Genomic DNA, 24,897 nt, shown 5'->3' on the forward strand with positions numbered 1-24,897 from the left:
AGCCGGAAAGGACTTTTTGTCTTTGCTTTTGTTTTCCTAAATCTAACGCTATTCCGCTATTTTTTCCACCGAGTTCACTTTTTATTTCGCATTTTCAATTGCTATGCCTGTTCACATATTTTTTTTTTGCCGCAACGCTTTTGGCGCGACGGAAGTATTTTTTCCACACGAATTTGACTTGTATTTGACTTTTTAGCACGCGTTTTCCGCTCTTCAGCTTTTCTATTTTCTATGCGTTTTTTCATCTTTTTCTGCTGGCTTCGATTAGATTTTTTCTATATATTTGTATAAACGTTGGCGGCGCGCAGACATGCCGCAGACATCCTGTGGACTTTTCCAGGTGAAAGTCCTCAATGGTTGGCCCGTTTTTGTTGTTCCATTTTGTAATGCTCCAATTTGAGATTCTCTAGTTCTAAGCGCGACAAATTATTCATTTATTTGTGGAGTATTTTATTTGTTTTTATTTCCATGTTTTTGTTTGCTTTTTGTGTAGCGTTTAGATTGAATTTGTAGACGGATTTTTTTGTGTCCATGCACAACATTGACCTTGAACGGTGATTTGTGGGTTAGATTTAGCATATTTCGAAAAATGGTGGAGAAAAAACCAACTAGATTTGTCAACAGTTTCGCCATTTGACATGCAGATTGGGGGCGGACACATTTTCTGCGCTTTGCTTTAATTATAACAAGTGTTGATGCATGATTAACAAATTATTTATGGAATTGAAATGCAAGAGTTGAGAGGTTCTCTGAGATTTAATTGACATGGTAATACATAAGTGGAGGAGGAATTGCTGTGCTGTGTGAAATACGAGTATGTGAAATGTGAACAGGATTTTAATGAATATTCTTTTCGTTAAATTCCTGCAATTAATTAATAGCTTATTGTATGGAGTTCCTTTTTATATTAGTACAGTTTTAAAGTGCTTTCTAACGAAATAGTGATTGTAATATGTTTGGATCATAGTGGGTTTCAAAGCAATAATCTATGGCTATTAGGTAATCAATTTTTCATTAATTTTCCCTCCAAAGAACTTCCTATATAAATCTATTCCCACACTTTGTCTGGACCCAATCGCTGGACAGCGATTTCTTTCCTCGTTTATTGGTTAGCTAAATATTGACTTTTTTACGACACGGCCATTTAATTTATATAGCAGGCTGAGCAAACATTCAGTGTGTGGGAAAGTATATAAGCGGATTGCATATACATAATGTAACCCAGGCCTAAAACCAGAAAACAAAAAAGGAAAAACTGCATAAAAATCACAAAAATAAAAACGGAAAAATTGTATAAAACTGGGGAAATTATGATGCTCTCTGTCTGTGTTTGCATTTGCATTGGGGGTTTGAGTTTTGGTGTTTCGCTTCGGGTTTGAGTTCCTTTGGGGTTGAAGTTTGGGCTCTTTGGGGTCATCAGGGCTGTGTTAATGCGTAGTTTGGGGCTTTTAACTAATTAACATTTAGTGGTTTGGCAATATTTTCACTGGGGTTCTTCGTCCCCGTGCACATTCCCATCTCTTTCCTCGCCCATTGCGTGGGATGTTATTAATTGAAAAATGTGTAAAAAATTTGCGCGCTCTTTTATTATTCATAATTGTTTTTGTTGTTGCTTTTTCTGGTTTTTGTTTAATTCTGATTAATGCATTTTTCACACTACTCTTTAGGTTTTTGTATCAAGTTATGTGCACCGGCATCACTAAAAATATTTCCGCATTTTTACACTTTTTCTGCCACTTTTTGCACACAGTAGATGAAAAATGCATTGGCTTGATGTTATGCGATATAATTTTTATTTTTTTGTACTTTTGCGTCCAGTATCCTTTTTTACATCGCTGGTTTCTTATGCATTTTAATGATATTTAATTTCACATTCGCGATTGGAGTTTGTTTTGTCTGCCTGTTTGCACTAATCATTAATTAATTTCACATCACTTAAAATATGCAATTAATATTCCGTGTTGTCTCTTAATTAAAAATTATGTTTTGCAGCCTATTAGAAGCGTACGTCCGTCTCTGCTCCGATTACCCGCGTAAACGATGTGCACGCCGCGCTAGTCTTTGATAAACTGATCGCTCGAACGAGGCCAGAGCATCGAATTCATGGCCAGAACAGGGAACAGCGAACACCGAACAGCGAACAGCCAACAGCTGGTCAAAAGGGTTTCACTAACGGCTCATTCCCTGGGGGCAGCCGTTTATGCCAATCTTACTGCTCTGCTCTTGCGGTGTGGGCCCGAAAAAGATCTTCTCAGCATATCAAATATCGAATCGGTTGCCCGAAAATCAGGCTGGACCAGCTCCGGAATCAGGTGTTTTCTGCTGCCCAATTAGTTTCGAGTTGATTGGATCCGCCAGGAGAGCAGATAACTCGGGTCTCGAGTTAGTCAAGTCAACTAGAACAATATTTGGTCAACGAGCTTATGGGATTATACTCACAAGAGTTTGGGCTAAGGACAAGGGTTTGTTGTTCGAAAAGAATTTAAGTTGGGAAATGGGGTGACAAGTCAGCGAGCTTTGGAGATCAAAGAACTTGTAGGGAATAAAGGAGAACTTCCTAGTTGATAAATCAAATATTAATAATAATGGTTTCAGAATACTTAAGGAAATAGATTAAACGAAACCAAAAAGTAGTCAAATGTTAAGAAAATGTCAATGAAATAAATCCCAAAAAAGAATGTGATAAAACGTACATCTATTAATTCAATGAAATCTAAACAAATATAAGTTAAATGATTGATTTTTTCCAAATTAAACTTATGAAAATTCATAAAACAATGTAAGACTTGCAAACGGATCTAGAAGTCAAGTAAAACGTATTAAAAATAGTCAAATAAATGTATAAATTAATCTCGAAAGAAGTTCCGGACAATGGAAGTTAAATTATTGAATTTTTTAATATCCAAAGCCTACTAAAATGTATGACCTCAGTGGTAGTTCGATTGAACGTCTTTAAAGTGTACAATTTTAGATTTCTTTAAAATTTATGTGTAAGAAATTATGCTGTTTCGCGTACAGGTGGCGGCACTGGCTGTTTGAGATTTATCCTGACCTTGATATTGAACACAAGAAACAGCTGATATGCTGTACAAACACAGACTCACAGACACACAGGGCGGCACAGAGGGGGAGACCGGCGAAGTACATTTATTATTTATATGAAAAGCCCGCCAGCTGCCTCACACACACACACACACACACACACACACACATAGGGAGTGTGGAAAGCAAAACAAAGCCAGCTGCTGGCTGCTTGACTTTCTTCTTAGTGTCTGCACGTGACGACGACGACGATGATGCCAACGACCAAGACAAGGACGCATTGCGTTAGAAAAACTCGCGTATCCTTAACACACACACACACATACAGAGATGGCAAGGAGAAAGCTACACACAGACACACACACATATAGCGTTTGATATTTTTTCTTGGCCAAACAATAAATAAACACACACTGCAAGGAAATCGAATGGAAAGAGCGCGCGCGAGAGAGCGGTGTGAGAGAGCAGGAGGCGAAGCCGGAAAACGTCTAAAAGCGCGCACACGTTCCACCGGAAACGGAAACCGAAACCCAAGTCAAGAAAAAATCGTCTTTCTCTTGCTGCTGCTGCTGTTGTTGTTGTGTTGCTTTCTTTCTTTGCGCCTTGCCGCTGCTGTTGCTGCCACCACTTTTTCTTTTGCTGCTACTTTTTCTTAACGCTGCCGTGAGAAGGCGGTAAAGGAGTACGAGGCCGGGCCGGAGTCCGAAGACGTTTGTGTAGTGGTTACTGTTATCATTGACGGTCTCGGTGTCGGTGTTGTCGGTGTCTCGGTCTCAAGGAACATGTTGCGCACACAGAAAAAACTAACGGCAGACTGAATGGAAATGTTGTTGGCGCGCCTTTGGACGGGTCTTTAGGACGAGCTTTAGCGAGCGGCCGAGCGGTTTTGGAGCAGGCAGCGCGTGCCGGAGCCGAGAGCACGATCCGTCACCAATGTAAAAACTCAACTAAAGCGATGATGAAAAAATCTGAAACAATATATTTTTGGGGGGCGCCAGCACCAGAACTCACACACACACACACACACGCAGATACAGATAGAGAGATGCAAAGCGAGGCGGCAGAGAGCTGCTGGCCAAAGCATCGACAGGCCGCAGAAGGCAGACAGACAAAACGCGCACTAACACCAACGCAGCATTTCAAAACGCAGCAGCAGCGGCAGCAGAGTCTGTGTACGTGTATGTGTTTATGTGTGTGTGTGGGTGGGTGGTGTGGCGGCCTCTCTTACTAAAGGCCGCCGCCGGCCGACACAGACAACAACAAGAGGCAGAGAGGCAGCAGCTACATCAGAAGGGGGATCAGGCAGCATCATGGGGAAAAACCCCACTCACACAAACACAATCAAGCGGTAAAAAAAAGCGGCGGCCGCAGCAGCAGCAGAGGCAACAACAACAAACTAAGCGAAAAGCAAAAAAAAACCGAAAAAAGTACGCCACACGCACACAGAGGCAAAAAAAAGTTTTGGTTGCATAGGCGGCGGCGGCAGGCGCCGGCGTCGAAGCCAGCGCCAATGCTGGCGCTATTCAAATGCTGCGAAGCCGGCAGCGCAGCCACCTGCCAAAGCAGCACCATCAGCAGAGCGCCAACATTGACCCAAACCCAAAAAGAGGGGAATGGGGGTTGAAGGGGGCTCTAAAAAACGCGGAAAAAAATTGTGTAAAAAAATAAAAAGGGGAATTTTTGCGCCGGCGACAAACCCACGCACACACACACACACACAGCAAGAGAAAGGGAGGGGGAGAGAGAGAGAGAGATGGAGAGAGAAAGAGAAAGATAGACAGAGACACCGACATGCCAGTACACTCATACCAATGCAGAGCGAACATTTTTTCGCTGTTAGCCTTTGCCGCCCCAAATATCCTGTCTGCCCACCTCCCACTCCACCCACTCGTTTTTTGCATTTTGTTTTGTTCGACTTTGATGCGAGCGTTTGCTTTTTTTTATTGAGAGAGAGAAGAGAACCCAGATGGAGAGAGATAGAGAGAGCGAATATTTTTTGACTTTGCAAATTGTGTTTTGGTTTTTGGCAATTTTTTGTTTAATTTTTTTTAAGCGCTGCTCAACAATTAACAGAATTATTTTCGAGATAAAACATTTGTTGCCATTGGGTGGCAAATTAATCAGAAATGTGCCCCCAATAAGTAGGCAGAGCTGTCTGCCTGTGGATGCGACTCGGTGCCTCATTTCTGTGGTTGCGCTTTCCAGCACTCAATCAGTCTGGGGAAAAATGAATGTCCCAAAACAACTTGAGAGCAAATGCAAATGCAGGAAAAAAAATAACCCAAACAGAATGGAAAAGAATGGAAAGGAGGAAGCAGCCCCGGCACACACCGGCACACACCTCAGGCAGCCTCCGCCCTGACCTAAGCCACCGCGTTGGCTTAACTGCCAACAGCAACCACCTCACATCGAGCATTCAACCACCCACTCATCCATTCACCCATGCAACCCACACTCTCCCGCCCACTCTGACTCTTCTGCTGACGTCGACGCTTGTGTCTGACGTTGTCGACGTTGCTGCTGCTGCTGCTCCTGCTGCTGCTCCTGCTATTTCTAAGTTCTTTTTTTCGCATTGCAACCTTGCCTCAACTTCTTCTCAGCCACCCCATTCCACCTGCGCTCGTTCTCTCTCACTTTGCACATTTTTTCCAGAATTTTTTCCATTTCCATTCGCTGTGCATTTTTTTCTCGCAGCCGCCCCTTTAGTTTGTCCCTCTCTCACCGGCTTCTTCTTTCCCACACAACCCATTTTTTTTCTTGCCACAGGAAATAAATTTTTTCCTTTAGCTCATGCCATCCCGCTTGCACGCTCTGCAAGGATGCTTTGTGCATTTTGACCCCCCCCCCCCATTCGCAAAACACAATCATTTTTTTGCCTGCCATTTCCCCAGGACCTCCCTCGGCCCCTTTAGAGGGATGAGTGGTGTTGCTGCTTTTGTTGCATTTGCTGTTGTATTTTCGCTTTTAGATTTTTGTTTTTTAGGTCTCTTTTTTTGCTGTTTCTGTTGCTGCTGCATGGGTCTCGCTTCTCGATGGGGCAAGAGAATCTTGCAAAAAATTGCAGAGTTGCCATTGAAAATTATAATTTATTATAAATTGTAGAATTGGGTTAAACAATGTGCCAATTGTAGCAGAAGGTTGTACAGAAAAAGCATAAAACTAAGATGGATATTTGATGATGAAATAGGGATAATTATGCTAGGTTAATTACAGATGGAGGATCATCTGTCTTTAGATATTGTTTTCCAATGGTAATTTTACTCTTTCTTTAGAAATTACCTTTTGAAATATATTCCATATATTTGCACCATTTGTGTAGTCTTTAAAAATGTACTTTTGTTACCACAACGTTCGGGAATCGAATATTTTTGTAGCAGATGTAGTGCTGTTCAAAAACTTTTTTGATCGCTCAAAAGTCAACTCTGGCGTGTGTGAAAAATTAATTATCACCACGTGGCAACACTGTCAACGTGCTTTGATGCCATTTTTTAACCATTCGTTTTTCGCTCGGCTTTGCTTCTTTTTTTTTTGCACATGTTTTGTTGCATGTCCAAGAATTTTTTATGCTGTTTTGTTTTTTGAATACGCAACGCAATGGACAGTCACACACATACACGCACAGATTGTACACTAACGTATTTACACACACACACACACATGCAAACGGTCATGGGTAGAAAAAGTGCAAAAAAGTAAATTTTGGTCAGAAGATGGAATGAGAGGGGCCTATACACAGGGGCTTTGGCTAGGGCTGACTGCATGGGCTTATTGCGATGCGTGACTGGCATTTGTGGACTTTGAATACAAACAAAACAGTCACTCGAACACATAGATAGTACACACACACACAACACACACACATGCAAGTGAAAATCTGGATACCCCACACAAAGAGAAAGAGAGAGATATACACTCTCACTCACAGATAGAGAGCAACACTCTCACTCACACTCACATGTGCATTTCAATACGCATTAATAACTACGAATTCAATGTGGCGACCACTCCTCACTCATCCCCTCCCACACTCCACCCCAGTCATCACTCCGTACCCCGATCCCACCCCCCGTGACGCAGTCACACCGACACGGAAGCGGCGTCGCTGCAGCAGCTGACGCCTAAAAAACGACTACAAAAAATATAAAAATCAAATTCCCCGCCCTGTTCGTTAATTTCACTCTGGCAGGGCAGTCAAAAAAAAAACATACGAATAACTGAACAATTATATTCCGTTTTGCAGGCACTCTCTCAGCTCTCAATACCTCCACCCACGGACTCCCAAAGATCTGAATAGATGGGGAACAGTAGAACAATTATCTTAACATGAAGATCAGACTCCCCTTCCCATTCGCAGTCTTCGATTGAGCCATTCCTATCTCTCGTGCAGTTTTTTCTATTTCTAGTTTTGTTTTTGAGCTTCAGCGTATTTGCTTTCTGTTACGATATACATATCTATCCGTACAAATTCCGAATTTGGTTCCCATGAAGTTCACTCCATTTTTTTCGTACAATATTTTTCCTGGTTGTTTTCCCTGTCTGGTGGCCGCAAAACGTTTTTCCATGAATTTTTCATCCATTTAGCGTTGCCATTGAGCCATTTTCAGGGCGCTTAGAATTCATTGATACTTTAGCAAATTGTTTTTTACAGGAGTTTTCCCTTTTATTTCGGTGGATTTGCAAGTTTGTAGCGTGACATTGAACCAGCAAAGAGGGGAAAGTTGGTTCTATTTTTATTGTAAAGACTTTAAATGAACTTGAAATTTGTATTTCAATTGGTTTAATATACTGAAAATCTTTATCAGTGGCATTTCTGTGGAAAATATGAAAGACATCAGCTTTTAAGCAGTAAGCATTGGAAATTTCCTGTAAACATACTCAGATAGAGATCATGTGTCGAACGAATGTTTGTTTATACAAAACATAGGAGTGTATTGCAGTAGGCTGACGGCGCAACGTCTAAATAAACAATTCGGAGCCAATAGATTCTGAGAAGCATAACGAAGCGAAAACCTTTCAGACGCTGATTCAAGGCGGAGGTAAACGGCAACAACTGAAAAACAACAAACAGCTGGATTCAGAACGTTTTCTTGGACTTTTTCATTTGGTGTCTGAACGTCAAGCCATGCAGAGCAGAGTGGGATTGTTGAGGGAGTTTAGCTCCTACCATGATCTAACCGAACATTTTCGCATGTACCGATCTCAATCCATTGAGACGCTGGACAATGGCATTGACATGAATCCGAGTACCGGCGATGGACTGTCCAGAGATGGCCTGGACGACTGCTATACCACCTGCTCCCAGTCCCACTCCGGTCTACTGCGTGAGCACAATTTCAAGGAGAAGTCCTATTACTTCCACGTGGGCAACTGTGTTCACTGCGAGAAAAGGTGAGTCACACATCGCGTCACTGGAGAGATCATCATCCCACTGTGCTCTTAATAGGATTGGCTTTGGAACGGCTTGCCTGCGTTGTCGGGCCTGTCCGCTGCGCTGCCACATCGACTGCTCTCGCCAGCTGACAGTCAACTGCATCCCACAGCCGCAGATGAGCAATAAGCGTGGGAGCCTCAGTGATTATGCACCCACGGTGGCGCCCATGGTGCCGGCTTTGATAGTCCATTGTGTGACGGAGATCGAGGAGCGTGGGCTGCAGCAGGAGGGGCTCTATCGACTGTCCTCGACGCGGGAGAAGTGCAAGCAGTTGCGGCAGAAGCTGCTGCGTGGCAAGTGGACACCGCATCTGGGTAGCAAGGACACAAACACCCTGTGCTGCTGCATCAAGGAGTTCCTCCGCCGTCTGGTGCATCCCTTGATACCCATCTACCACAGGCGCGACTTTGAGAGGGCCACGAGCCACAGTAATCCCAAGGAAGTGGAGGAGCAGGTCTATCACGTAATGCATATGCTGCAGCAGGCCCATCGCGACACTCTCGCCTACCTCATGCTGCACTGGAAGCGTGTGGCTGACAGTCCGAATGTAAGGATGTGTATCAACAATCTGGCCCTTGTATTGGCCCCAACACTGTTCGGTGATCTCGACATGACGGTCGAGAATGTGACCACCTGGACCAAGGTGCTGAAGAAGCTGCTCCTGCTGCCGCATGTCTTTTGGGTTCAGTTTCTGGACGTGCAGCCTGCGCCTCAGTCCAGCGATTACCCGGACGATGACCGGTATACACACAGACAATGGGATCACCATCACAACAGGCGTTGGAGCAACGTTAAAACCTATTTTAGATCTATGGTAAGTAGATATAGTATGCACCTTGAAGCATTTATTAATGTTCTTCTGTATTGCAGGTGAATCTCTCCACAATCCGATGAATGATTCAATTTAAACTCAAAAAAATTACACGTGAAAACATCTGCTCAAAATCATTTTAAATTACGTTAAAACTATAAATTTGAAGTTAAATTTACATTTTTTTTTTTGATTTCGTTATGAAGTTTTCCAAATAAAATAAGAACGCAGTTGGAAACCATTTTCGCCAGATATAAATAATATAGCATGGCCCAAAGCTTGGTAAGCTATCGACAATATATTTGGAATATTGAAACATTTATTAAAATTTTAAATTGAATTTCCACTTTTTTAGCTGAATGTTGATTAATTCCCAAACCTAAAGCGAGGGCAAAAAGCGATGTAAAAAATTAATAATTTCCATTTGGCCATACGAGTATTTATGTTTATGTGAAGCGTAAACCAAAACACAAAGTAAAATATTATGCCACCGATGGGTGTATGGAACGAAGCTACATATATAGAAAGAAGTGAAGGCGCTAAGAAAAAAGTTAGTTTGGCGTTTTAAAAACAATTTGCTGAGTGCTGGCAAAAAATGCGGTATGTCTGTGTGTGTGTGTGGCCATTAAATGCAAAAAACAAGCAAAGCAAAACAAAGCACTCGAATGCGTTGGACGAGTGCATAAATAGACCCATACGCACACTCATACACACCACCACAACCATTGAGGGGTATAAAATAATGTATAATAAAATCAAAAATAAACCTAAAGCGAGACGGCGACAGAGTGCAATGCGATTCTGTTGCTAACCGCTAAAAATGGGCTGCAGTTGCAGTTGCTCCATCTGCCACGTTAACGTTAACCAAATGCTAATGCCACACACACGCACACACACTGATGATACCCAGTCAGGGGCAACTGCAACTGCAACGTGCACCAATACCGTGGCAGAAAAGTGCAGCGCACAAAAATAACAAAAAAGAAGAGAAAAACAGAAAAATAAATAAGCAAAACAAAAATAAAAATAGTTTACATAATTCATGTATTATATCGGATCAAATTTTAATGCCTGCCGTAGTCCGGCCCCTGTCTATGCGAATGTATGTGTGAGCTGCTGCTGCTGCAGCGGCAACAGAAGCGTTGCCTACTTGGGGGCGCGGGTGGGAAATTGTTTAACAAATGGCATGATTGCAATATCTGCAAGTGTGCGTGTGCGTGTGCGTGTGCATGCATAATTCGCAGGCAGTTTTTACTTTATTTTTTAGACTTTTTTAGCCTATTTTTATTGTTAATTAAATGAGGGGAATAACAGACACAAGCCGCCGCAATTGTACCAGTACATATGTACAGGCATAACATGAGAGAGCGTGAGTGTGTGTGCTGCTCTGACTATGCATTTGTATGTGTGGTTGTGCTTTGGTATGCGCAACAAATTTTTCACAATTTTTCTATTTTCTCAGCAGTTTTTCCGCGTTGTGTGTGTTGGGTCGAGAGCATTTTACGCTCGTTGTTTCGCATGTAATTCACTAATTGATAGTGTGAGCCCTTGCCCCCCCCACCCCCATGGTCTCACCAACCTACACACCAGGCACCCACACCCCCTTATCCCCTTTAGCTGGCCACTCGTGTAATCGTGTTAGTGACTGGACACACACACACACACAAAGAGGAAATGTTGAAAGTGCAGCAAAGAAGAATGGTGGAAAAAAAGTAAATGCAAATGTCAAATAAAACTAAAAAATTCACGTTAAAAATAATAAAAGCGTATTATGCGTATGTGCGAGGGTGTGTGTGCAGAGGAGTCTCTCTTTCTCTCTCTCTCTCTCTTACACACACACACACACACATACAGACACATGAGTGGCGTTGCGCTAATAATAACATGGTGCAAAAACCGTTGCATACTTTTATGCTTATTTCAGTTAATTCCACTGTTTTTTTTTTGCCCCCTTTGCTAGGCGTGTTCTATAATTTTATGTAAACCGTGTGGCGGTCGACCGAAACAAGTGGGCGCGGCATGCGGTCCATATACAGCGCGCCCTTTTATTTTAACCAAATAGTTATTTTTGTTTTTGTTCACAAGACAAATATTTTGTTACAAAAAAAGGTTAGTGCAAGTACATGATTAATTTTAGTGCTAAAGGACTTAGGTTGAATGGCTAATGGAATTCAAAAATCAAAGGTATACAGTGTGGAATTTATGCATAAAGTATTGGCGTTGCAAAGTACTTTTTCTCAATGGCATTCCCATCACTTTGAAGCCCATTTAATCATTCCATTCGGCACAGTCTCTCGCTGTTTCTGTTCCTGGTTAAAGTATTTATATTTCAGCAATTTCTGTATTCAATCTTTATTCTGATTCAATTTTTATTTTAAACAAATAATTTTAAAATATTATATATTCTTCGCGCTTCCCGCTGCTATTCAAAAAACATACAAAATGATACAAAATCCTGACATGCGCCCCAAAAAATGGTGAACATAATTTTTTGGCCAGCTCCATAAAAAGAGGAGGTGGAGATTGCAGTGCAAGGCTGCCCCTTCCCTCCATTTTCATTCGACACAAAAAACGATGCAAAGAAAGTGGCAGAGCCGAGTACACACTAACATGATAGGCTGGCTCTCACTCACACATAAGCGTGGGGCAGGGTACATACGGAATATGTGGCCAGTGCCAGGGAAAAGCATAAAAAACGAAGAGCTGATGCTGGCTTTTTGTTCGGCCATCCCAATGTGCAGATGAGAGTGCCAAGTGTAGTAATTCCAATTGAGGCTGGGACTGGGTACCGAGCCGAGACCGAGGCCGAGGCCGAGTCCTGACTGCCAAAGTCCAGCTACAGGAGCAGCAACAACAACAGCGGCGTCAGTGGCAGTGGCAGGATCGGAAAAAAAGAAAGTGTGGGTAATTAAAAAAGTAGCAGCAGCCGCTTTTGAGCGTAGAAACGCACTAATTTTCTGTAGTGCAACATACACACAGTAGTATGTGTGCCAAAGAGGAAACACAAAATTGACACACTCATACAAGCACGCAATGGACAGCTCTCACACACACAGGAAAACGCATGCAGGCAGCTGGCAGAAGAAAAAAATGGGAGTGTAGCATACTTTTAGGCATGCTGCTATTTCACTTTGTCTCGCACAAATGAACACCTTTCCGCCCATGCTGGCCCCCTGCTACATCCTTTTTCGCTTTTATATATATCTATGTGTGTGTGTGCACCGCTCATCAGCGCTGCAAATTCTGTTAGCTCCGCACCGCAATTTGTGGGCATTGTGGGTGTGGCATATCTGGCCGGACACATCATTCGTCCAAAAATTCGTGCTCTGTCAATGCTGGTGTTGTGCTGCACAACAAAACTTTAACTACAATACACTTTTTGTTTTTTCTTATTGTTCCATCTTTTTTGTGGCATACAGTGAAAGTTTCTTTTATTGCATAATTGAATACAGAAAGGTATTATGTTGTCCTGTAAACTGCAGCTACTGTAAAGATCTTTGTGATCTCTCATCAGATCATGAGCCCACCCAAGGCTGTGTCCCACGCATATCGCTGACACTCAACCAGAGATTCCTTTCAGCTTCAGCAGCAGCAGCAGCAGCATATTATCACCTGTGGCAGCTGGCACCTGCCTTGCCCCTTGCGAGTGTCCTGCCACAAATAACCGTTAAAAAACAATAAGCTCAATTAGCAGCAATCAACACATGCAAAGGGCCGATGCATAATTGACATTTTACGAGGCAACTGCAGCTGTTCGGCGCCCCGGCCCAGGCTCAGCTCCCGGCTCTGGTTCTGGCTCTTGTCCTGGCTTGAGTGTCATGCTAAAGAGTGCGTGGGGCACTGTGAGCCGTGAATGAATGTGAGAAAAAGGGGAATTCGATATGAGAGTGGGGTATTGAAATTCGAAACTTTTTCCAGAATTAATCAACTGGAAAATTGTAAACAAAAGCTGGTGTCTCGTCCGGGGTCCTCTGAGGCCACGAATCCGACGCCGAATGGGGCCAGGATTCCTGCAACCAACGGTTGCCATCGGCATCAGCATAATTTAACTGTTGCAGCCACTACCCTTAAGATACAAACAGCAACAACAGGCGAGGGTGGGGGAAAAATTGGGAATCGGGATAATCGTTTATGGACTCACCTGCGGGCACATTTTGCACTGATACTTGCGTCCACTGCCACCGCCTGGGGCATGTCCACCGGTTCCCGCACCGACACCTCCCGGGCCGCCGCCCATTTTGCTGGCATTGATGGGTTGGGGCACGACAAGAAGAGAAGCCGCCGCCGAAGCAGCTGCCACTGCAGAGCTGTGATGATGGGCAGCAGCAGCGGCTGCGGCGCTCACATGATTCCCATGATGTGATGGGGCGCCAAGGCTGGAGTTGCCACCGCCAGAGATACCACCACCCGCACCGCCATTGGCGGCACTTCCCAGACCCAGGCCACCTGCAACAAAAGCGGTGAAAGGAGAGGTTCCGAATGAAATGTGATCCAGAGCTTATACAATCCCGAAGATGACTCATCTCCCCCTCTTGGATGGGGCTGTCTTAACAGATGCTGCCACATGTAACTCACCTTGTCCGGCCACCGCATGATGCTCCAGACGGTTGTCATCCAGAAAGTGACCTGCAATGGCAATTGAGTTGTAACATTACTTGGTCTTGCGACTTGAGACTCGCGACGAGCGAGTTGTGTATGTCAGCCGTGTGGCGCCGTCTAATGCTGCCCCATGGTTGTCCATCAAGTCTGGTTATGCTTCAGTTCGGTTCAGTTCAGTGCGAGTCGGAGTCTGATGTTGCCGCAAACGTTAACGTTCACTCACGTTGACCATGTCGCCACCTGACCAGCACTGCCACCACATCATCCTCTTTACTGTGGCGTCTCCTGGCTCCTACTCGTTTTCCGTTGTCCGTTCCCTGCTTTTTGCCTCTAATTAAACTGAGACATTAGTTGGCCTCACTGATTGCCACTGGGAAATCGCTCGACTGTGCTGCTGCTGCTGCTGTTGCTGCTGCCGCTGCTGCGGTGAGGAATTATGTGAAAATAGTTTCACATTTGCACGGGTTTTAGAATTTTTTTTCTCGACTGACTGCCTGCCTGAGGCCGCCGGTGGTTGGTTGCTTAGGCCATTTGCGTGCAAAAATTGTGTGAATCTGTTAATGAGTTTGTCTGTGGCTGTGTCTGTGCTGTGCTGTGCTGTGCAAGGGTTTAGCAGGATTTAGGACAATCATCTAGTTATGAACATAATTGGCCAGCTCTGCTCAATGGTTAATGAGGAAATTCTTTAATAATCCCCCACTTGTGGCGCCCCAGCAGCTATGTCAAAAACATTTCTCTAATAAAACATTTGCAGGTACATAATTGCTTGGGCATAAACACTATATCCTCCTCCCTATAAACTTGTGTTAATTACAAAAGCTGGCCAAGTGGCGCCAACCATTTGCGGCATTTCAAATAAGAGACCACTGGCAATATGAGCAACAGATACGAGTATATGTAGGTAGACCCATGGGCCATCATAGTACTGGTAAAAGTTGCCTTTTTGTTAATTTGTTCGAAAGGAGAGAAGGAGAGAGAAAGATCGAGAGTTTGCCACAGAATCGCACACAGATCCGAGTACATCTACATCGATGGTAACAATGTGGCCAGATGCTTATCGCAGTTGCAGCAGCAGCAGCATCAGAGGCAGCAGCAAGATCAACAGCAGCAACAACAACCTTATTGGCCAATTGCCTAGCGTTGACATTATCGGACTGAGATCATTGCCGCCAACGTCAACGCCAACAAGCACTCGGGGGTCCAGCCTCCAGCGTTCAGCCTCCTCCAGCTCCTCCAGCTCTCCAGCCTATGGCCCACAGTCTCCGATCTCCAGTCTGCAAACGGGAGCGTGTTGCTGTCAATGTTGCAGCAGCAGCAGCAGCAGCAGTAAAAGGAGCAGCAGTAGCAACAACTAAAATGTTGTTTGCATTTTAGGAATTTATGTAAACATCTTGTAAGCATCTTGCAACAGCAGCATCAGCAGCAGCAACGGCAGCAACAACTGCTGTTAAAGGTCAATTTTTGGGCTGCTTTGCGGCTATGGATACTCCGTGGGAGTACATTGTCTTTCGAGGCTTTTGTTGTTCCGCGGCCCGCACGCGTTTTCCAATTTAACTTTTGCATTCTTGCCCCTTTTGCAGCATTCAGTACGAGTACGAGTACGAGTACGAGTACGAGGGTATCTTTGAGATCGGTATCTGGTGGAGATCTCTGGTTCGCGCGCCGCGATCTGAATCTGACTCCATTGAGATCGCAGGCCCTGTGCAAATTCGTGATTATCGTTCGATGTTTTTCTGAGCAATTAATTAACAAGCGCATTGTTGTCAGTCAGGTTTTTGGGTAGGTCAAGTGATTGGGATAGGTCCACAGTCTGTGGTCCGCAGTCCGCACTCCTCGAAAAGGGACAGTCCGTGTTCCGCAATGACTCACCTTTCTGCAATTGGTTGTGGTGGTGATCGTTCATTTTGGCCTGAAAGGGAGAGGATAATTGATGACTAATCAGAAGCGTTGGCTTTGTAGGGATTCAATTGATTCGATTTGCGACTAGTGTAGTGTCTAATCCAACAAATACCCGCTAATTGCTTGTTGTTTAATGTCAATTCATAAATATTCCACACACATTTAATTAACCTCATCAACCCTAACATTATTATCAAATATTCATTTTGCCCCCTCGCCTCGCCACCGTGAGTGTACTCCAATCAAATGGCCATAAAACAATTTGCAGAATGCTGTCAAAATATTTAAACAAAATTTCCTAATGATTCGGCTAATCGTATTAAAAATGTTGCACATGGAAAACAAAATGCCATTTGGCAAAACAAATGTTTTCGCCAGCTGTCAGGACGCGTCAAAGCGCCAGCAAAGCGATAAATGAATCGGGGAAAAAGCAAATCGAATGCGTGACAAAAACCGGTAGACCCATCAAATCGAATAGTAAAAGAACCCATCAAACCCATAGCCAAAGACCCGTGAAACCCATAGCGACCCGTCAAATGCAATGACAGAAAATCCCGGCGAGAAAATATAAATAAAAATTCTAACCGACGGCAAAGCGAGAGTGATAGATAAAACGAGGAATGCGAGTAAAACCCAGAGAAAATAGTACGAGTAGCATAGAAAAAATGGCGCACAGCTTTCGATTGCATGTAAATTGTGAATATGGGTTAAAGTCCTCTAGCCACCGGACATGACCTAGGACAAACCCCAGACAAACACACAGACAGAGGGACGGACAGACGGATAGACGGACGGAAGGACTATCTATATCGATGCCTGGAAAATGGAAATCAAATAAAATAAACTCCCAATGAAACGCCGCATGCCGCTGGCTGGCTTGCTGTCAAAAAATAAATGGCAGCCGGCTTTTTTTCTAAACAATTTCAATATGCTTAGAGGAAGAGAGCTGGGTCAGGGGTTTCCCCCCTTAAAATGCAACAAGAAAATATAAATACAAATACAAATATTGCAGCGGCAACAATAGGAAGGCAAAAAGCATAGAGCGAGTCTGGCAGCGACCAGACACAGTCAGCTATAAAAGTATATAAACCAGGCGTTTGTGTGTAGGGGGTGGTAATAGGGGGCGGGTGCCAGGGTGGAGCCGGTTCCGACTGGGGGGAATGGAGGGAGAGGTTGCATAAAAGGAAGAGCAAAACAAACCCAAAACGATGGCGGCACGCGAGCTTAGAATTTGTGTGTTCTGCTCTCGTTTTCCGCTGTGTGGTTGTTGGCCAAGAGCGGGAAGGGGTATGCATATGCCATAAAGTTATTCCCCCGTTTGTTTTGCTAACATTTTGATACGGATCTATAGATAAACCCACACACACACTTAGATATTTATATGCATATACAGATATGGGGTGGACACTTACCTCGTATTCCTGTTTCAGGGACATTGGATGATGCTCGCTGGCATGCTGATGACTGCGCGGCGTCGGCGGCCAAAGATTGTAATCGCTTATGTCTTTGGCATGCTGTGGTTTTTTTTTTTTTTTTTTTTGCCATGTTTTATGGTTTTGTTTTATGGCCAGCGTTTTGTTGGTCAATTAGTGGCGGCATATGGAAATAGAAAAGCGAAATATGGGATGAACAATTTTGATTGGGATGCTCGTTGGGAGTTAGTAAACAAAAGAGACGCCATGGCGTGGTGTGTGGAAATTTACAGCAGGATGTTGCTCATGTTTCACATGATTAAAGAAGTTAGGATATCTCAGATATATCTTTGACATATTTTTTGGGTTCCTTTACTAATTTTTTAACTAATAGAATGAGTAATTTTTAGTTTTCTACACCTAAGAGCACATATCTTAATGGCATTCCAACGATCCAATTCATTTAAATTAAAAATTATTTGCTTTTTATAATTTCTAGTTTTTTTTAAGCCATAAAATATGAAAAAATATAGTGGAAATTGATCTTTTTTGTATGCTTTACTTATTCCCTTCTTTTTTTTTTAGTTGGTTAACAAAATTGTTTCCATTTTTCCCTTTGCTAGTTCTAAATTAATTCAAAGTTTTTATATGCAGCTTGTGTTTGTGCCACTTCAACAAATAACAAATCAGTTACATATAGGTATGTATCTGATTTCATAAGCATTAATCCAAAGTTTCTATTTTCAAGTGTTTGTTTTATAACATTCCAAACAATGGAAACCTTAACCCATTGATCTACTCGAAACCAGGGCCTAATTTTTTGGTAAAATCCCAATAAATCCCCAAAAAAAAAAATGTCACCAATGCTCGAACTTGAAACCAGGAAGAGAAGTCACAAGGAAAAAAGAGTGGGGTCAAAAGCTCGAAAGACTAATACAAATAAATGTGAGTGTCAATTGAAATAGAAAACCGCGTGCCACGCAATCGAGGTGTCAACGCGACGGCGACGGCGATGCCGAGGAGACCGGCAAAAGTGCGGCGGCTTTTGGTGTTGGTCAAAAGCAACAACAAAAAAAAACAACAACACAAAAAAATAGAAGAAACAGCAGCAGGAGTAAAACCAAATAAAACTAAAAAAAAGTGGTGCATAGCGCAAGGGGGAGTTGGCCAGTGTGTGATAGGCTCTCACATATGTGATGCGAAGCGTGTGTGTGTGCGTGTGTGTGTGTGGGTGTGAACCGCTGAGCGTTAGCACTTTTGTTGTTTTAGTTGCTTTTGTGGAGGCTCATAGTTGACCATCCTCTCGGATGGGAGACCGACCAACTACCCATCCACCTCACCTCTCTCTTTTCTTTGCCATTCTTTCTGTCTCTTTCTTTCTCCATCTGTGCCCTCTCGCTCACACTCTCGCCATCGTGAAGCTGCAGCCATGACTAGTTAGTAGGTGGGCTAGGAAAAAATGCAAACAGAGACAGACAGACAGACACACACGCACACTCGCACACACGCAGCTGCTGATGAAGATGACCAGAGCCATGGACATGGCTGTGGACATGGACGGAAGTCCTCTCTAACCAACATTGCCAGCCATACAGACAGCAATAGGAAGGCATCGCCTGGCCCCATACACCCCGTCACCCGCGACGACCATCCGGAGTTTGGGTTTCCAGCACGCAGCAAAAATGAACAAAAAAAAAGAAGGAGAACCAAAGAAAATTTTCGAAAAGAAAAAAATGGTACAGCGCAGCAGCAGCTTTCTCTTTCTCTCTCTGCCTCACACACACACAGAGACACTGTGGCATTTTTCTTCTCCTGCTCCCCTTTTGAAGCTCCAAAACAGCGAAAACGTAAAAAAATTTCTAGAGGAAAAAAATCAAAACAAATTTTTTAACCCCTTCGCAGGGAGCAGCAGTAGCAGCAAAAGCAGCAGCAGAGCAGAGACGTCGACTTGGGGCAGAGCCAAAGGATGGCTGGATGGTTGGGTGGTACGGAGGGGAGTTGGGGCTGCTGGACAGAGGGCAAGGCAGAAAGGCGGCTGCTTCTATGCAATATAAAAAAGTGCAAAAAATTAGGCGGAAAACGTTGAAAAATTCTCTTTTTTCGGTTGTTTTCTTCGTATTTTTTTATTTTTTTTGCAATTGCACGTCCAGACTTTAACAGAGACTCAAACCCCAATGCGCGTTGGGAACATTGTAGCGACCTTTGCGGAGATCCACGCCCCCATACTCCCAAGACGGGCCCTGCTCTGCCCTCACCTTGGTTTTGCATTGGGGTTTTTTTTTTATTTTTATTTTTACACTCCTCTGTGCATTTCATTTTTATTTAACTTCTTTTGCCTTCAAATCTTTTTAGTCATGTTGCCACTGTCTGCTTCTATTGATTTTTTTCGCATTTTAGAACTGAATTTTGTTGTTGTTGTTTTGTGTTCAAATGTTTGACCATCCGCACTTGTGTTTCATCTTTTGTTTTTTTTTTTTTGTCGCCAAACTGCTGCGTCCTGCGGCTGCCGGGAGCTCTGAGGTTAGCAATAGGTCCTTGCTGATTTTGTTGTCTCACAAAAATGGTGTTCAACTTTGCAGCAATTACTTTAAAAAATTGAAGTTGCTTGCGGTTTTGGCGGTTCTCTTTTTCTCTTACCCAGGTCGTTTTTCTTTTTTTATTCTGGTCTAACTCCATACCCGATTCGTTGTGCCGCGATTCGACTCTGGCCCCATTAGTCAGAGCTACAGCTACAGCCTCCGTTCTGGACATGGACACGATTCCTGTCAGAGAGTTGGGAGTTCATGGACTGGCTTTCATTTCGTTTCTCATTTCGCATTTCACTTTTTTGTTTGGCATCACATTGACGGGTTCTGTTCGCCTCTAATTGAAGCATAAGTATTAATTGCAAAGCTTTGTTCGAAAACGTGCCGTGGTTAAGGGTACACTTTTTTTGTTTCGGTTTTGGATGTTATTAATTAATGGAGTCTATTGGATTCTTGTTTAAGCTATCTAAGGAAATTCCTCTTCAAAAAGTTCAGTTGAAACCTTAAATAACTATGGTTTATATAACACAATGATTTTCTTGACAAATAAATGTTTTTTCTTCGAATTTCCCCATTGAATCACGCTAAACAAATCTAATTTCTTACAAGTCAAGTCTTTGGACAGGGAAAAAATTAAGTGCAATTGCTTTCAAAATTAATTAGTGAGCTTTACTGCCAACTTTGCTCTGCTTCTCCCTGGCTAACTAATTTCGCTAATGCAAGTGACAACAACAGCAAAAAATATCCTGATTGTTGAACCAACAGAGACAGAGGGAGAGAGAGAGAGAAAGAAGGAGTGAGAGAACGAGATGGAAAGAAAGAGAGGGCAAGAGACCATTGTTCAACTTTAAAAATTAATTAACTATCCTTTAAGAATCATGCGGGTGTAGCAAAGTTTTTAAATGGTTTTTCCCAGAGACTTTGCTAACGAGTCAACTCAATGGGGCACAAGAGAGTGAGAAGGAGAGATAGGTACAGAGAGAGAGAGAGAGAAAGATAGAAAAATATAAAGTCAGAAAGAGAGGCTAGTGAAGGTGAACGTTTCTGCCTGGACACGTCGTTGTCCTTGGAGACAATCAATCTCCATTCAAAACAATAATTTCGTTGCTGCTTCCATAAAAAATATGTGGAAAAACTGACAAAAAACTCGCTGAAGCTCAATGAAAAGCAAAAGGGAAAATAAGGAAAACAAAAAAACAAAAAAAACACAAAGAAAAAGGGAAAAACTCAACAAAAACAATGTTTAACGCGTTGCGCAAAGAAAAACTTGTTTACATCTTGAAAAACGCAGAAAAAATTCTATAGAAAAAACGTAGTACGCCCCGCCCCCGCCCCCGTTCCTCCCGTGGCACGCGTGCAGAGAGCGCGACGCGTTCAAGGAGTTTTTGTGGCAGGAGCAGAAGGAAGGCAAAAACAGGGGAGAGGAAAAACTGCAAAGGAGACGGACTGCGAGAAATAAGGAGGAGGGGAGGAGGACCACGCTGCTCAAAAGGATTTTTTTCAGCGTCGCGTCTGCTGTGGCAGAGGAAGGAGTAAGGGTTCTCGTAGAATGGGGCAGGATGCTCTGGCTTAGCTTCGGGTACGGTTTTGGCCATGTAGCAACAGACAGCAAATGGTTTGAGTTCCGGCCAGTTGTTGGCCCGAAGTTTTGTCGAGTGAAAGTGCAGCCTCAAAGGGGAGAGGAGAGGAAGTGGGTGGTTGGGTAGGGTCTTTGCCCAACTTGGCGGCGTAACGAATCGCTATAGATGAGCTGCTGAAATTGCTGCTGAAAAAAGGGTTGCGAGTCTCCAGTCCATGGGAATGGGTTCTGTAATGAGTTGACCTGAAGCTGGGCTTTCAACTTCGCTGAGGGTTAAGGTCGTTGTCTTCTGCAAGTGAACTTGGAATAACTTTCCAGCAGCAGTAGAAGCTATGGGATACAAAGTCTGATAAGATCCAACAGCAACGTGATAAAGTGTTAATTTCAAAACTAGTTGAGAATTTTAAAAATATATTAAGTTAGTCTTAAATCCAGTTAGCAATGGCTCATTCTTTAGTATGCATCACTTATTTAATTCTGTTAGCAAAAGAAGTCCGCTTGCATATTAATTATGGAGATACTAGAGAAGGAAAGTCCCTTTATTGGACTCGGGCCAGCGAGTGGCAACTGCAAGTGCCAACTGCAGAGGGAAGTATAAAACTTTTCCCTTACTTTTCACCCTCATTCGCTCTCCTTAACTACCAAAAGTTTGTCCTTGCAAAAAGAGGGGAGAAAAATCACAAGACAAACTTTGGCGACAAGTCGAAAGTTGCTGGAATTAACAAGTGCCACGCCTTCGAGGACGTTATCCTTATGATCCTCATACTCACATCCACATTGCCATTCCACATGTAGTGCATGCCCACGGCTGCGGTGGGATCGTGATGCGTCTGGCCCGTCATGTGCTCGGCCATCACGGCGCTCATCCAGTGGACCAGTCCCTGGGTGGGGTTCTGACCCTGAACACCGCCGATCGGCATATTGGCGGCGGCAGCAGCAGCGGCGGCAGCGGCCACAGAGGCGGCCCTCGAATTTGGGTTGGAGCTCGAGCTGGAGCCAGACCCGGAGCCGGAGTGGTGCTCCTGGCTTTTGCACGTGGCGGCTGCCGATGTGGCGGCGGTGGTGGTGGCGGTGGCCGGTTCTGGTGGTGACTTTATGGAGCTGCCAAAGTTCGGACGCGTCTGTGATGCGGGTTGGGTCTGATTCAAATTAATTGCGGACACTGAAGTCGCTTGGGTGGCGTTGCCTTCGATGGGTGGCGTTGGTGGTGTTGTTGGAACGACTTCGTTGTTGTTGGATGACCAGGAGTAGCTATTGTTGTTGTTGTTGTTGTTGTTGCTGTGGGGTTTCTGCAATGAAAAATTGTTCCTTGTTTTAGTGAAAAGGGTTTTTTTTTGCGTTTTGTTCAACATTTGCGTAGAGAGAGATGTGTGCTGGTTAATGTATCGGGTATGAAAAATGAAATTGAATGAATGGAGTTGAACATTTTTGATGATATTATTGTTGGCGGCTAGACCTTCCCTTTTTGGAGAGCTTCCTGCAGGGTTACATATCTAATCAGGCTTTTTGGGATGTAATTTTAATTGCTGATAAAATGGGGGCGAGATATAAGTACGAGTATATGTATGTAAAAGTAGCTCTTAGTGGTGGTTGAAATTCTGCAAAACACTTTATTGGGAAGAGTCTGTGAAGCCTTGACCTTTCTGTATAGAAAACGGAAATTGGCCTGTGCAAAGCTCTTAATTATCACCGATTCAACAAAAGAGCAAAGGTTAATATAGTATTAAGCGTTTAAGGCACTCGAGATGGTACCGAAATGGCTTTTCTTAGCATTTTTATACAAATAGAGCCTGGCCAACCCCAATAGCCATACTAACATGCTGTCGTCCAGTGCTCTTCTCAATCACATGCTGCTCCTCCTCCTGGCTTACATCTCCCTGTGGTTCCTGCGGCTCCTGCTCATCCTGCTCCGTCTTCACCCGGTGGCTGCGCTTCGCTGACGCCGATGCGGACTCTGCGGCCGCAACACAAACAGCCGCCGCAGCCGCCGAGGAGAATAACAAATTGCTGGGCAGATGTGAGCGGGCGGAGGACGGAGATGGTGTCGCACTCGACGCTAGGATGGGCGATGGCGTTTGGGAGTAGAAGCGGATGGCGTCGCACTTCTGCTGCTGCTGCTGCTGCTGGAGAACGGCGCTGGCCAGCAGGCTCTTGTAGAATTCGGCGGGCATCAGGAAAGGGGACGGGGATGAAGAGGCGCCCATGTAGTGGGTGAGCTCTTGGGTCTGGTGCCGCTTCAGATGATCCTTCAGCCTCTCCATGTCCATGTCCATGTCCCTGTCCGGATGGCTCGTATGGTTGTATTTGCTTATGACTTCGTGCATGACAAACGCCCAAGCGCCCAAATGTAGGCAACAGTTTTTATGTTCCTTTTGTAGTCCTTGCCGTCGATTTCACTTTCAAATGCTGGGGAAAAGCGGGTAGTGGGAAGCCCGCTTACAGCAATTTATCTAACTGAAGCTCAGTTTGTTTGATTTTTCCCACAAACACACACACACACAGGCACACACAAAAAAGAGTTGGGAAAAACTTTTCCACAGAATTCGATGTCATTTTATTTTGGCTTAACTTTTATTTTATTTTAGAACGTGGGGTATTGCACTTCAAAAACTTGTTCTACCCGTCGAGAAAATTGAAACAAATGGAAATGATTTGCCACCACCAGAAACTTGCCACAGATGACCTTGAAAAAGTTGTTTCTTAGTTTTTTATTACGATTTTTCTATGTGTGTGTGAGGGGGTTTCCCTGATGGGCATATGGAGATCTGTTCTTGTATTATTTTGAATATTTTGCTAATCCTATTTGTTGTGGATTTTTTGCTTATTTTTTTTAGCAAACAAACAACTGCGTCTCTCTCTATGATGATTTATTTGTTCGGATGGGTTCTTTATTTGTCAGTTTGTTGGTTTACTTTTCATTTATGATGGTTTCATTTTGTGGCCGTTTGATGTGTGGCGTGGCAGGAGCTTAGGTTATATTTGTCACACGGTGAGTGAATAAATGTGATCCCATGAGAGGTTTACCATGTTTTAGGAAAATTCTTTTTAAATATTTGCAATTTGTTTAGCAATTTTTGGTTTATATAATTTTTAGATATATTTGCGTGTATGTTACGGATATGTTTTTATTTTATTTTAAATATAAATATTGTAGATTTGATTTATATATATAGACTTTTGCACTACGTGATAGGAACTTTGCGTTGCATTTTTGGTTGATTTATAGACTATAAGTTTACATAGTTATATTTAGTATTCTCTTTTTGTGTTTTTTGTTTCATAAAGGAACTTCATTTAAGCGCTCGATTGTGTCTCGGCCACTGTGGAGGGAAGAGAGTGGATGTGGTGTAGTTTTTCTTGCGAAGAGAAACGAGCATCGCGTATACGCCACCGACATGGTACCGGTCGTTGCCGCCGAGACGTTTTAACGGTTTGCATATCACATTTAAGCCGGTTGCTGTTTCGTTCACTTATAGTATCAGCCGACGCTGTAGTTTCAGTTAAAGATACTCATTTTGTTGCCAGGATTATGTATGCTTCTGTCTGTGTGTGTGTGTGTGTTTTGTATCCCGTCCGTGTGTGTCCGTCTGCGTCCGTCT

General features: G+C 43.5%; 2 protein-coding genes across 9 annotated transcripts in view; one reads left to right on the plus strand and one right to left on the minus strand.

Moving 5' to 3' along the window:
* The window catches only part of LOC108157018 (zinc finger protein rotund), a 35,624-nt gene that overhangs the window by 4,406 nt on the left and 6,321 nt on the right, over positions 1–24,897 (minus strand). For 4 of the 8 annotated variants that reach the window (XM_033389361.1, XM_033389360.1, XM_033389359.1 and 1 more), the window contains exons 3-7: positions 22,069–22,587; positions 17,195–17,296; positions 15,753–15,792; positions 13,860–13,910; positions 13,426–13,730 (exon numbers count right to left, since the gene is read on the minus strand). In XM_033389361.1, the coding sequence (XP_033245252.1) occupies positions 13,426–13,730; positions 13,860–13,910; positions 15,753–15,792; positions 17,195–17,296; positions 22,069–22,587 (1,017 nt within the window). Of the gene's footprint in view, positions 1–12,684; positions 13,125–13,425; positions 13,731–13,859; positions 13,911–15,752; positions 15,793–17,194; positions 17,297–22,068; positions 22,588–23,115; positions 24,375–24,897 lie in introns of those variants that run through there. The other 4 variants (XR_004471960.1, XM_033389356.1, XM_033389363.1 and 1 more) reach the window with 3 other exon arrangements.
* On the plus strand, positions 7,924–10,310 carry LOC108157022 (GTPase-activating protein RacGAP84C). Its single transcript, XM_033389364.1, has 4 exons — positions 7,924–8,430; positions 8,486–9,287; positions 9,344–9,566; positions 9,640–10,310. The coding sequence occupies exons 1-3, from the start codon at positions 8,165–8,167 to the stop codon at positions 9,365–9,367; spliced, it is 1,092 nt and encodes a 363-aa protein (XP_033245255.1). The 5' UTR covers positions 7,924–8,164; the 3' UTR covers positions 9,368–9,566; positions 9,640–10,310.

Source organism: Drosophila miranda, chromosome 2 (genome assembly GCF_003369915.1).
Source record: "Drosophila miranda strain MSH22 chromosome 2, D.miranda_PacBio2.1, whole genome shotgun sequence".
NCBI classification, from domain to species: Eukaryota; Metazoa; Arthropoda; class Insecta; order Diptera; family Drosophilidae; genus Drosophila; species Drosophila miranda.

What these genes read in the sequence shown, in the direction of transcription:
- LOC108157022 (XM_033389364.1), top strand. Translation starts at nt 8,165, where the DNA reads ATGCAGAGCAGAGTGGGATTGTTGAGGGAGTTTAGCTCCTACCATGAT. An exon ending in TGTGTTCACTGCGAGAAAAG is followed by an intron (nt 8,431 to 8,485) that starts GTGAGTCACACA and finishes TGCTCTTAATAG; the next exon opens with GATTGGCTTTGGAACGGCTT. An exon ending in AAACCTATTTTAGATCTATG is followed by an intron (nt 9,288 to 9,343) that starts GTAAGTAGATAT and finishes TCTGTATTGCAG; the next exon opens with GTGAATCTCTCCACAATCCG.